The following is a 14,659-nucleotide window of genomic DNA, read 5'->3' on the forward strand; positions in this document are numbered from 1 at the left end:
TCTCAAACACACACCCTGTACCCACCTGAACCTTGACAGTAACTCTAGCAACCCTCAGTCGGTCGTAGACTCTGCTGGCTTCGACCACCAGTTCATAGCTGTCCTGCTCCTCGCGGTCAAACGGTATTCCCATGGTCAGGACCACCCCGGAAGTGGGGCGCACCGTGAAGCGACCGCCAGCATTCAGCAGCGTGTACTTCAGCTGCTCGTTAAGCCGGTGTCCCACTGCGTTCACCACGGTCACTATGGAAATGTTGCCATCGTTCTCGGCGACGGAGGACGAGTAGACGGGGAGGGAGAAGAGGAGGCCGCTGTCCATGGCTTCACGGACCAGGATGGTTACTAACACTGTGCTGGAGAAACGACCATCCCACACCTGGGGATAGGTCGATAGCTTTAGTGTTTCATATAACAAGATTTACAGCTGGTTAGAGGGTATTTTACAGCTGGTTAGAGGGTATTTTACAGCTGGTTAGAGGGTATTTTACAGCTGGTTAGAGGGTATTTTACAGCTGGTTGGAAGGTATTTTACAGCTGGTTGGAAGGTATTTTACAGCTGGTTGGAGGGTATTTTACAGCAGTTAAGAGGGTATTTTACAGCAGTTAAGAGGGTATTTTACAGCTGGTTAGAGGGTATTTTAAAGAAGTTAAGAGGGTATTTTACAGCTGGTTAGAGGGTATTTTACAGCTGTTTGGAGGGTATTTTACAGCTGGTTGGAGGGTATTTTACAGCTGTTTGGAGGGTATTTTACAGCAGTTAAGAGGGTATTTTACAGCAGTTAAGAGGGTATTTTACAGCTGGTTAGAGGGTATTTTACAGCTGTTTGGAGGGTATTTTACAGCAGTTAAGAGGGTATTTTACAGCTGGTTAGAGGGTATTTTACAGCTGGTTAGAGGGTATTTTACAGCAGTTAAGAGGATATTTTACAGCTGGTAAGAGGGTATTTTACAGCTGGTTAGAGGGTATTTTACAGCTGGTTAGAGGGTATTTTACAGCTGTTTGGCGGGTATTTTACAGCAGTTAAGAGGGTATTTTACAGCAGTTAAGAGGGTATTTTACAGCTGGTTAGAGGGTATTTTACAGCAGTTAAGAGGGTATTTTACAGCTGGTTAGAGGGTATTTTACAGCTGGTTAGAGGGTATTTTAAAGCAGTTAAGAGGGTATTTTACAGCTGGTTGGAGGGTATTTTACAGCTGTTTGGAGGGTATTTTACAGCTGGTTAGAGGGTATTTTACAGCTGGTTAGAGGGTATTTGTCACGCCCTGACCTTAGAGATCCTTTTAATCTCTATTTGGTTTGGTCAGGCTGTGACTTGGGGTGGGTATTCTATGTTCTTTCGTTCTATTATTTGTATTTCTATGTTTTGGCTTGGTATGGTTCTCAATCAGGGGCAGCTGTCTATCGTTGTCTCTGATTGGGAACTATACTTAGGTAGCCCTTTTTCCCACCTGTCTTTGTGGGAGGTTAACTTTGTTTGTGGCCTTAAGCTTCACGGTTGTTTTGTATTGTTTATTGTTTTGCCGGCGTCATCCTAATAAAAAGGAATATGTACGCTTACCACGCTGCGCTTTGGTCCTGTTCATTCGACGGACGTGACAGTATTTTACAGAAGTTAAGAGGTTATTTTACAGCTGTTTGGAGGGTATTTTACAGAAGTTAAGAGGTTATTTTACAGCTGTTTGGAGGGTATTTTACAGCAGTTAAGAGGTTATTTTACAGCTGTTTGGAGGGTATTTTACAGCAGTTAAGAGGGTATTTTACAGCGCTTTGGAGGGTATTTTACAGCTGTTTGGAGGGTATTTTACAGAAGAGGGTATTTTACAGCTGTTTGGAGGGTATTTTACAGCAGTTAAGAGGGTATTTTACAGCTGTTTGGAGGGTATTTTACAGCTGTTTGGAGGGTATTTTACAGCAGTTAATAGGGTATTTTACAGCAGTTAAGAGGGTATTTTACAGCAGTTAAGAGGGTATTTTACAGCTGTTTGGAGTGTATTTTACAGAAGAGGGTATTTTACAGCAGTTAAGAGGGTATTTTACAGCTGTTTGGAGGGTATTTTATAGCTGTTTGGAGGGTATTTTACAGCAGTTAAGAGGGTATTTTACAGCAGTTAAGAGGGTATTTTACAGCTGTTTGGAGGGTATTTTACAGCTGTTTGGAGGGTATTTTACAGCAGTTAAGAGGGTATTTTACAGCTGTTTGGAGGGTATTTTACAGCTGTTTGGAGGGTATTTTACAGCAGTTAAGAGGGTATTTTACAGCAGTTAAGAGGGTATTTTACAGCAGTTAAGAGGGTATTTTACAGCTGTTTGGAGGGTATTTTACAGCTGTTTGGAGGGTATTTTACAGCAGTTAAGAGGGTATTTTACAGCAGTTAAGAGGGTATTTTACAGCAGTTAAGAGGGTATTTTACAGCTGTTTGGAGGGTATTTTACAGCAGTTAAGAGGGTATTTTACAGCAGTTAAGAAGGTATTTTACAGCTGTTTGGAGGGTATTTTACAGCAGTTTGGAGGGTATTTTACAGAAGAGGGTATTTTACAGCTGTTTGGAGGGTATTTTACAGCAGTTAAGAGGGTATTTTACAGCAGTTAAGAGGGTATTTTACAGCAGTTTGGAGGGTATTTTACAGCAGTTAAGAGGGTATTTTACAGCAGTTAACAGGGTATTTTACAGCAGTTAAGAGGGTATTTTACAGCAGTTAACAGGGTATTTTACAGCAGTTAACAGGGTATTTTACAGCAGTTAAGAGGGTATTTTACAGCAGTTAAGATGGTATTTTACAGCAGTTAACAGGGTATTTTACAGCAGTTAACAGGGTATTTTACAACAGTTAACAGGGTATTTTACAGCAGTTAACAGGGTATTTTACAGCAGTTAAGAGGGTATTTTACAGCAGTTAAGAGGGTATTTTACAGCAGTTAACAGGGTATTTTACAGCTGTTTGCAAGGTTTTTTACAGCAGTTAACAGGGTATTTTACAGCTGGTTAGAGGGTATTTTACAGCAGTTAACAGGGTATTTTACAGCTGTTAAGAGGGTATTTTACAGCAGTTAAGAGGGTATTTTACAGCAGTTAACAGGGTATTTTACAGCAGTTAAGAGGGTATTTTACAGCAGTTAACAGGGTATTTTACAGCAGTTAACAGGGTATTTTACAGCTGTTTGGAGGGTATTTTACAGCAGTTAACAGGGTATTTTACAGCTGGTAAGAGGGTATTTTACAGCAGTTAACAGGGTATTTTACAGCAGTTAACAGGGTATTTTACAGCTGGTAAGAGGGTATTTTACAGCTGTTTGGAGGGTATTTTACAGCTGGTTGGAGGGTATTTTACAGCTGTTTGGAGGGTATTTTACAGCAGTTAAGAGGGTATTTTACAGCAGTTAAGAGGGTATTTTACAGCTGGTTAGAGGGTATTTTACAGCTGTTTGGAGGGTATTTTACAGCAGTTAAGAGGGTATTTTACAGCTGGTTAGAGGGTATTTTACAGCTGGTTAGAGGGTATTTTACAGCAGTTAAGAGGGTATTTTACAGCTGGTAAGAGGGTATTTTACAGCTGGTTAGAGGGTATTTTACAGCTGGTTAGAGGGTATTTTACAGCTGTTTGGCGGGTATTTTACAGCAGTTAAGAGGGTATTTTACAGCAGTTAAGAGGGTATTTTACAGCTGGTTAGAGGGTATTTTACAGCAGTTAAGAGGGTATTTTACAGCTGGTTAGAGGGTATTTTACAGCTGGTTAGAGGGTATTTTAAAGCAGTTAAGAGGGTATTTTACAGCTGGTTGGAGGGTATTTTACAGCTGTTTGGAGGGTATTTTACAGCTGGTTAGAGGGTATTTTACAGCTGGTTAGAGGGTATTTGTCACGCCCTGACCTTAGAGATCCTTTTAATCTCTATTTGGTTTGGTCAGGCTGTGACTTGGGGTGGGTATTCTATGTTCTTTCGTTCTATTATTTGTATTTCTATGTTTTGGCTTGGTATGGTTCTCAATCAGGGGCAGCTGTCTATCGTTGTCTCTGATTGGGAACTATACTTAGGTAGCCCTTTTTCCCACCTGTCTTTGTGGGAGGTTAACTTTGTTTGTGGCCTTAAGCTTCACGGTTGTTTTGTATTGTTTATTGTTTTGCCGGCGTCATCCTAATAAAAAGGAATATGTACGCTTACCACGCTGCGCTTTGGTCCTGTTCATTCGACGGACGTGACAGTATTTTACAGAAGTTAAGAGGTTATTTTACAGCTGTTTGGAGGGTATTTTACAGAAGTTAAGAGGTTATTTTACAGCTGTTTGGAGGGTATTTTACAGCAGTTAAGAGGGTATTTTACAGCAGTTAAGAGGGTATTTTACAGCGCTTTGGAGGGTATTTTACAGCTGTTTGGAGGGTATTTTACAGAAGAGGGTATTTTACAGCTGTTTGGAGGGTAATTTACAGCAGTTAAGAGGGTATTTTACAGCAGTTAAGAGGGTATTTTACAGCTGTTTGGAGGGTATTTTACAGCTGTTTGGAGGGTATTTTACAGCAGTTAAGAGGGTATTTTACAGCAGTTAAGAGGGTATTTTACAGCAGTTAAGAGGGTATTTTACAGCTGTTTGGAGGGTATTTTACAGAAGAGGGTATTTTACAGCAGTTAAGAGGGTATTTTACAGCTGTTTGGAGGGTATTTTATAGCTGTTTGGAGGGTATTTTACAGCAGTTAAGAGGGTATTTTACAGCAGTTAAGAGGGTATTTTACAGCTGTTTGGAGGGTATTTTACAGCTGTTTGGAGGGTATTTTACAGCAGTTAAGAGGGTATTTTACAGCTGTTTGGAGGGTATTTTACAGCTGTTTGGAGGGTATTTTACAGCAGTTAAGAGGGTATTTTACAGCAGTTAAGAGGGTATTTTACAGCAGTTAAGAGGGTATTTTACAGCTGTTTGGAGGGTATTTTACAGCTGTTTGGAGGGTATTTTACAGCAGTTAAGAGGGTATTTTACAGCAGTTAAGAGGGTATTTTACAGCAGTTAAGAGGGTATTTTACAGCTGTTTGGAGGGTATTTTACAGCAGTTAAGAGGGTATTTTACAGCAGTTAAGAGGGTATTTTACAGCTGTTTGGAGGGTATTTTACAGCAGTTTGGAGGGTATTTTACAGAAGAGGGTATTTTACAGCTGTTTGGAGGGTATTTTACAGCAGTTAAGAGGGTATTTTACAGCAGTTAAGAGGGTATTTTACAGCAGTTTGGAGGGTATTTTACAGCAGTTAAGAGGGTATTTTACAGCAGTTAACAGGGTATTTTACAGCAGTTAAGAGGGTATTTTACAGCAGTTAACAGGGTATTTTACAGCAGTTAACAGGGTATTTTACAGCAGTTAAGAGGGTATTTTACAGCAGTTAAGAGGGTATTTTACAGCAGTTAACAGGGTATTTTACAGCAGTTAACAGGGTATTTTACAGCAGTTAACAGGGTATTTTACAGCAGTTAACAGGGTATTTTACAGCAGTTAAGAGGGTATTTTACAGCAGTTAAGAGGGTATTTTACAGCAGTTAACAGGGTATTTTACAGCTGTTTGCAAGGTTTTTTACAGCAGTTAACAGGGTATTTTACAGCTGGTTAGAGGGTATTTTACAGCAGTTAACAGGGTATTTTACAGCTGTTAAGAGGGTATTTTACAGCAGTTAAGAGGGTATTTTACAGCAGTTAACAGGGTATTTTACAGCAGTTAAGAGGGTATTTTACAGCAGTTAACAGGGTATTTTACAGCAGTTAACAGGGTATTTTACAGCTGTTTGGAGGGTATTTTACAGCAGTTAACAGGGTATTTTACAGCTGGTAAGAGGGTATTTTACAGCAGTTAACAGGGTATTTTACAGCAGTTAACAGGGTATTTTACAGCTGGTAAGAGGGTATTTTACAGCAGTTTGGAAGGTTTTTTACAGCTCTTTGCACAGATTGTATGCTACACTTTGCAAGTTGCGTGGCCTGGACAACATCTGATTGGTTGAATCAAGGAATACATTCAAAAAGTTTAGACCAGGAAACAGCAGCATCTTAGACACTGGACCACTATTGATTACCTCTTACTTTGAAGAGATATATCAGGTTATTGATCACCTAGATGTTGAATAAAGCTGGTATCAGGTTATTGATCACCTAGATGTTGAATAAAGATAGTAACAGGTTATTGATCACCTAGATGTTGAATAAAGATAGTAACAGGTTATTGATCACCTAGATGTTGAATAAAGATAGTAACAGGTTATTGATCACCTAGATGTTAAATAAAGATAGTAACAGGTTATTGATCACCTAGATGTTGAATAAAGATAGTATCAGGTTATTGATCACCTAGATGTTGAATAAAGATAGTAACAGGTTATTGATCACCTAGATGTTAAATAAAGATAGTAACAGGTTATTGATCACCTAGATGTTGAATAAAGATAGTATCAGGTTATTGATCACCTAGATGTTGAATAAAGATAGTATCAGGTTATTGATCACCTAGATGTTGAATAAAGATAGTAACAGGTTATTGATCACCTAGATGTTGAATAAAGATAGTATCAGGTTATTGATCACCTAGATGTTGAATAAAGATAGTAACAGGTTATTGATCACCTCAATGTTGAATAAAGATAGTATCAGGTTATTGATCAGCTAGATGTTAAATAAAGATAGTAACAGGTTATTGATCACCTCTTACTTTGAAGAGATAAATCAGGTTATTGATCACCTAGATGTTAAATAAAGATAGTAACAGGTTATTGATCACCTCGATGTTGAATAAAGATAGTATCAGGTTATTGATCAGCTAGATGTTAAATAAAGATAGTAACAGGTTATTGATCAGCTCTTACTTTGAAGAGATAAATCAGGTTATTGATCACCTAGATGTTTAATAAAGATAGTAACAGGTTATTGATCACCTCGATGTTGAATAAAGATAGTATCAGGTTATTGATCAGCTAGATGTTAAATAAAGATAGTAACAGGTTATTGATCAGCTCTTACTTTGAAGAGATAAATCAGGTTATTGATCACCTAGATGTTTAATAAAGATAGTAACAGGTTATTGATCACCTAGATGTTGAATAAAGATAGTATCAGGTTATTGATCACCTAGATGTTGAATAAAGATAGTATCAGGTTATTGATCACCTAGATGTTGAATAAAGATAGTATACGATTATTGATCACCTAGATGTTGAATAAAGATAGTATCAGGTTATTGATCACCTAGATGTTAACTAAAGATAGTAACAGGTGTTTGATCACCTAGATGTTGAATAAAGATAGTAACAGGTTATTGATCACCTAGATGTTGAATAAAGATAGTAACATGTTTTTGATCACCTCTTACTTTGAAGAGGTAAATCAGGTTATTGATCACCTAGATGTTGAATAAAGATAGTAACAGGTTATTGATCACCTAGATGTTGAATAAAGATAGTATCAGGTTATTGATCACCTAGATGTTGAATAAAGATAGTAACAGGTTATTGATCACCTAGATGTTGAATAAAGATAGTAACAGGTTATTAATCACCTAGATGTTGAATAAAGATAGTAACAGGTTATTGATCACCTCTTACTTTGAAGAGATAAATCAGGTTATTGATCACCTAGATGTTTAATAAAGATAGCAACAGGTTATTGATCACCTAGATGTTGAATAAAGATAGTAACAGGTTATTGATCACCTAGATGTTAACTAAAGATAGTAACAGGTTATTGATCACCTAGATGTTGAATAAAGATAGTATCAGGTTATTGATCACCTAGATGTTGAATAAAGATAGTATCAGGTTATTGATCACCTAGATGTTGAATAAAGATAGTATACGGTTATTGATCACCTAGATGTTGAATAAAGATAGTATCAGGTTATTGATCACCTAGATGTTAACTAAAGATAGTAACAGGTGTTTGATCACCTAGATGTTGAATAAAGATAGTAACAGGTTATTGATCACCTAGATGTTGAATAAAGATAGTAACAGGTTATTGATCACCTAGATGTTGAATAAAGATAGTAACAGGTTATTGATCACCTCTTACTTTGAAGAGATAAATCAGGTTATTGATCACCTAGATGTTGAATAAAGATAGTAACAGGTTATTGATCACCTAGATGTTGAATAAAGATAGTAACAGGTTATTGATCACCTAGATGTTGAATAAAGATAGTAACAGGTTATTGATCACCTCGATGTTGAATAAAGATTGTAACAGGTTATTGATCACCTAGATGTTGAATAAAGATAGTATCAGGTTAGTGATCACCACGATGTTGAATAAAGATAGTATCAGGTTATTGATCACCTAGATGTTGAATAAAGATAGTAACAGGTTATTGATCACCTAGATGTTGAATAAAGATAGTAGCAAGTTATTGATCACCTAGATGTTGAATAAAGATAGTAACAGGTTATTAATTACCTAGATGTTGAATAAAGATAATAACAGGTTATTGATCACCTAGATGTTGAATAAAGATAGTAAATGGTTATTGATCACCTAGATGTTGAATAAAGATAGTAACAGGTTATTGATTACCTAGATGTTGAATAAAGATAGTAACAGGTTATTGATCACCTCTTACTTTGAAGAGATAAATCAGGTTATTGATCACCTAGATGTTGAATAAAGACAGTAACAGGTTATTGATCACCTAGATGTTGAATAAAGATAGTAACATAATGACCTTGACGTTGAAGCGGTAACGGTCCTTGGAGAGGTTGCGGTTTTTGACGGTGAGAACGCCAGTGGAACGTTCCATGGAGAAGTGTTCGAGGTTCCGGTCAGCCAGGGTGTACACCAGGGCAGAGGTCACAGAGAGGTCAGCAGGGGTCACGGCGGGGTCAGGCGTCAGGTCCGGGTCAAAGGCCGTGACCCTCAGGGCCTCGACCCCGAGGTAGGTGGGGAGGAGGAGGACCGTCTCATAGGAGTCTTGGGAGAACTTAGGAGGGGAGTCGTTGATGTTTACCACCTGGTGGAGGACAGGGAAAAATAAACAGCATTTAAATGACCTTTGACAATTACACTAAACATTATTTAAAGGATATTTAAAATGACATATAATTACAGTTCAAGGTCCTTTACATGTATTTTTTAGGTATTATAGTATTCATAAATAAATAAATCAAAATGTTCGGTTTTTGAAGCAGCCTTCGAAAGCTACAGTCTGAGTTCTGGGAATATGTTCAACGGTCATTTCAAATCTTTGATATATATGTACCGATCGATTGTTGTTTTTCGAATCTCAGACTGTAGCTTTAAGGTAACTTAGTTACGGTTGGAGATACATAAAGGATGTAAAGTGAAGGTGAAAAGAAGAAGAAGAAGAATCAGTGTATAGATGTATCACCTTGATATGGACCTGAGCTGGGTTGTCTGCTGTTCTCTGGGGTCTCCCACTGTCCCTCACATGTACCCGGAAGGAGAAGGCAGAGAACGTCTCGTAGTCCAGAGTAGAGATGGTTCTACATTCAGAATCAGGATATGAACATATGAGAAGTAGTACGTCTGACCTCTTTACAATGTAATACATCCACTACTAATATTAAGCACACACCAACGCAGACACAGACATAAACAGACACAGACACACAACAACAACAAAAAAGTACAAAAAAAAAAGTGTTTAATTTAACTTCACTAGGGTAGGGGGCAGCATTCGTAATTTTGGGTGAAAAGCATGCCCAAAGTAAACATGCCTGCTACTCAGGCCCAGAAGCTAGGATATGCATATAATTGGTAGATTTGGATAGAAAACACTCTAAAGTTTCCAAAACAGTTAAAATAATGTCTGTGAGTATAACAGAACTGATATGGCAGGCGAAAACCAGAGGAAAATCCATCCAGGAAGTACTATTATATTGAAAGCCTATCCACCATACAAAGACTTAGGATCCAGTTCACGACCTCCACGTCTTCCTCTACATGTGATCAGTCTTTAGGCATTGTTTAAGGCTTTTACTCTGAAAAATGATGGAGATATAGCACTTTCGATGAGTGGACAGTGGACATTTCCAGACACGAGTCCAGCGCGTGATCGGGAGAGCGCCTCTCTTGTTTCACCTTTTCTATTGACGAAGCTTTTGTCCGGGTTGTAATATTATTCATTATTTATGACAAAAACAACCAGAGGATTGATTTTAAACATCGTTTGACATGTTTCTACGAACTTTTATTGCACTTTTTAGATTTTTCGTCTCTCTGTTGTGACCGTAGTTTGTTCCATTGAATTGCTGAACAAAATTTACCAACAAAACTAAGATTTTTGAATTGAGGAACTTTATTGCTGAACTAAACGCACCAACAAAAACTGAGGGTTTTGGACATAAAGAGGGACATTATCGAACACAACAAACATTTATTGTGTAACATGGAGTCTTGTGAGTGCAACCATATGAAGATCATCAAAGGTAAGTGATTAATTGTATTGCTATTTCTGACTTGTGTAACTCATCTACTTGGCTGGTAACTGTTTGTAATGATTTGTCTGCTGGGCGCTGTTCTCAGATAATCGCATGGTATGCTTTAGCCGTAAAGCCTTTTTGAAATCTTACATCGTGGTTGGATTAACAAGAAGTTAATCTTTAAACCCATGTTTAACACTTTTAAATTTTTAAGAATGAGTATTTCTGTTTTTGAAAATTTGGCGCTCTGCAATTTCACTGGATGTTGGCCAGGTGGGACGCTAGTCCACACGCCCTAGTGAGGTTAATTCCTAAAACTCTTTACTTTGGTGAGTAATAAAAATATATTGAAGCCAGTCGCTAAAGAAATTGGATTGGTCATAAATTCCTTGAATGGATCTCTGGATGATACAGGGGGGTGTAGTGAAGAAAAACATATTTTACACACTAGAACAGAGGCACCAAACCCACCTAATGGACCCGGTCCCAGAGTCCACGGTGAAGAAGGATCTAGCGGTCTCATCTATGATGTTGAACACCAGCAGGGCGTTCAGGTTACGGTCACGGTCCATAGCCTGTATGACCAGAGGGTTACCGTCCTCCCCGAGGACCACACTGTTGACCGGAGCAGCCTCGCTGATAACACCTATGTAACTGGAGTTAACAAACACACACACACACACACACACACACACACACACACACACACACACACACACACACACACACACACACACACACACACACACACACACACACACACACACACAGTGAGAAGCCTGTCCCAAATAAATACTATATAAAATAGAGGGTTACCATCCCTGTCCCAATAGAGGGTTACCATCCATGTCCCAATAGAGGGTTACCATCCATGTCCCAATAGAGGGTTACCATCCCAATAGAGGGTTACCATCCATGTCCCAATAGAGGGTTACCATCCATGTCCCAATAGAGGGTTACCATCCATGTCCCAATAGAGGGTTACCATCCATGTCCCAATAGAGGGTTACCATCCATGTCCCAATAGAGGGTTACCATCCCAATAGAGGGTTACCATCCATGTCCCAATAGAGGGTTACCATCCCAATAGAGGGTTACCATCCATGTCCCAATAGAGGGTTACCATCACAATATAGGGTTACCATCCATGTCCCAATAGAGGGTTACCATCACAATATAGGGTTACCATCCATGTCCCAATGGTCATGATAACATTCAAAAAGTATCCAAAAGTATCCATTGTCACATAATTTCCTATTAAATACTTGTAAATGAATATCTCCCCTTTGCTTTTACAAATGTTTATAAAATCACATTACTTTCAGGTCAAAAGTAAAATATGTTGATGTACCTGAGCTGTTGGAACACAGGTGGACAGTCGTTCTGGTCTCCCACCTGGACACTGACTGTAGCACTGCTCTCCACTCCAGCCATGCTCAATGCACGCACCACCAGAGAGTAAGAACCTGTACGCTAAATAAACACACACCACCAGAGTAACAACCTGTACACTATATAAACACACACTACCAGAGAGTAACTGTTAAGGCTGTCGCTCTCCTCATCCTCAGATGAGGTGAGGAGAGAAGGATCTTCAGACCAAAATGCGGAGTCAGGGAAATATGCCATCTTTATTTTTATAACGAAAACCGATGACACGAAAACAAACACTTTCAAAACTTACAAAATAACAAAACGACGTAGAACGAAACCTGAACATAAACTCACATCACTAAACGTAAACTTACGGACAGGAACGTTACATCAAAACACACGAACAGCCAAACAGCTCCGAAAGTGAATAACATCGACAACACGAAAACATCACAGGAGACAATCACCCACAAACAAACAGTGAGAATGCCCTACCTAAATATGACTCTTAATTAGAGGCAAACGCAAACCACCTGCCTCTAATCAAGAGCCATACCAGGCAAACAAAACCAACATAGAAACAGATAACATAGACTGCCCACCCAAAACACATGCCCTGACCATAAACACATAAAAAACAACATAAAACAGGTCAGGACTGTTACAGTAACAACCTGTACACTATATAAACACACACCATCAGAGAGTAACAACCTGTACACTATATAAACACACACCACCAGAGAGTAACAACCTGTACACTATATAAACACACACCACCAGAGAGTAACAACCTGTACACTTTATAAACACGCACCATCAGAGAGTAACAACCTGTACACTATATAAGCACACACCATCAGAGTAACAACCTGTACACTATATAAACACACACCACCTGAGAGTAACAACCTGTACACTATATAAACACACACCATCAGAGAGTAACAACCTGTACACTATATAAACACACACCATCAGAGTAACAACCTGTACACTATATAAACACACACCATCAGAGAGTAACAACCTGTACACTATATAAACACACACCATCAGAGAGTAACAACCTGTACACTATATAAACAACCACACCACTAGAGAGTAACAACCTGTACACTATATAAACACACACCATCAGAGTAAGAGCCTGTACACTATATAAATACACACCATCAGAGAGTAACAACCTGTACACTATATAAACACACACCATCAGAGAGTAACACCCTGTACACTATATAAACACACACCATCAGAGAGTAACAACCTGTACACTATATAAACACACACCACCAGAGTAACAACCTGTACACTATATAAACACACACCATCAAGGAGTAACAACCTGTACACTATATAAACACACATTACTAGAGAGTAACAACCTGTACACTATATAAACACACACCATCAGAGTAACAACCTGTACACTATATAAACACACACCACCAGAGTAACAACCTGTACACTATATAAACACGCACCATCAGAGTAACAACCTGTACACTATATAAACACACACCATCAGAGAGTAACAACCTGTACACTATATAAACACACACCATCAGAGAGTAACACCCTGTACACTATATAAACACACACCACCAGAGTAACAACCTGTACACTATATAAACACACACCACCAGAGAGTAACAACCTGTACACTATATAAACACACACCATCAGAGAGTAACAACCTGTACACTATATAAACACACACCATCAGAGAGTAAGAACCTGTACACTATATAAACACACATTACTAGAGAGTAACAACCTGTACACTATATAAACACACACCACTAGAGAGTAACAACCTGTACACTATATAAACACACACCATCAGAGTAAGAGCCTGTACACTATATAAATACACACCATCAGAGAGTAACAACCTGTACACTATATAAACACACACCATCAGAGAGTAACAACCTGTACACTATATAAACACACACCATCAGAGAGTAACAACCTGTACACTTTATAAACACGCACCATCAGAGAGTAACAACCTGTACACTATATAAACACACACCATCAGAGAGTAACAACCTGTACACTATATAAACACACACCATCAGAGAGTAACAACCTATACACTATATAAACACACACCATCAGAGTAACAACCTGTACACTATATAAACACACACCATCAGAGAGTAACAACCTGTACACTATATAAACAACCACACCACTAGAGAGTAACAAACTGTACCCTATATAAACACACACCATCAGAGTAACAACCTGTACACTATATAAACACACATTACTAGAGAGTAACAACCTGTACACTATATAAACACACACCACTAGAGAGTAACAACCTGTACACTATATAAACACACACCACTAGAGTAAGAACCTGTACACTATATAAACAAACATTACTAGAGAGTAACAACCTGTACACTATATAAACACACACCACCAGAGTAACAACCTGTACACTATATAAACACGCACCACCAGAGTAACAACCTGTACACTATATAAACACACACCATCAGAGTAACAACCTGTACACTATATAAACACACACCATCAGAGTAACAACCTGTACACTATATAAACACACACCACTAGAGAGTAACAACCTGTACACTATATAAACACACACCATCAGAGAGTAACAACCTGTACACTATATAAACACACACCATCAGAGAGTAACAACCTGTACACTATATAAACACACACCATCAGAGTAAGAACCTGTACACTATATAAACACACACCATCAGAGTAAGAACCTGTACACTATATAAACACACACCATCAGAGTAAGAACCTGTACACTATATAAACACACACCATCAGAGAGTAACAACCTGTACACTATATAAACACACACCATCAGAGTAACAACCTGTACACTA

General features: G+C 38.4%; 1 protein-coding gene across 1 annotated transcript in view; it reads right to left on the reverse strand.

Annotated features, from left to right (window-relative positions):
• The window catches only part of LOC129863295 (protocadherin Fat 3-like), a 54,998-nt gene that overhangs the window by 33,997 nt on the left and 6,342 nt on the right, over positions 1-14,659 (reverse strand). Inside the window, exons 6-10 of the mRNA XM_055935183.1 lie at positions 11,749-11,870; positions 10,869-11,051; positions 9,344-9,458; positions 8,681-8,965; positions 26-376 (exon numbers count right to left, since the gene is read on the reverse strand). Of these exons, the coding sequence (XP_055791158.1) occupies positions 26-376; positions 8,681-8,965; positions 9,344-9,458; positions 10,869-11,051; positions 11,749-11,870 (1,056 nt within the window). The remainder of the gene's footprint in view (positions 1-25; positions 377-8,680; positions 8,966-9,343; positions 9,459-10,868; positions 11,052-11,748; positions 11,871-14,659) is intronic.

This window comes from Salvelinus fontinalis, chromosome 10 (genome assembly GCF_029448725.1).
Source record: "Salvelinus fontinalis isolate EN_2023a chromosome 10, ASM2944872v1, whole genome shotgun sequence".
Classification (NCBI taxonomy): domain Eukaryota; kingdom Metazoa; phylum Chordata; class Actinopteri; order Salmoniformes; family Salmonidae; genus Salvelinus; species Salvelinus fontinalis.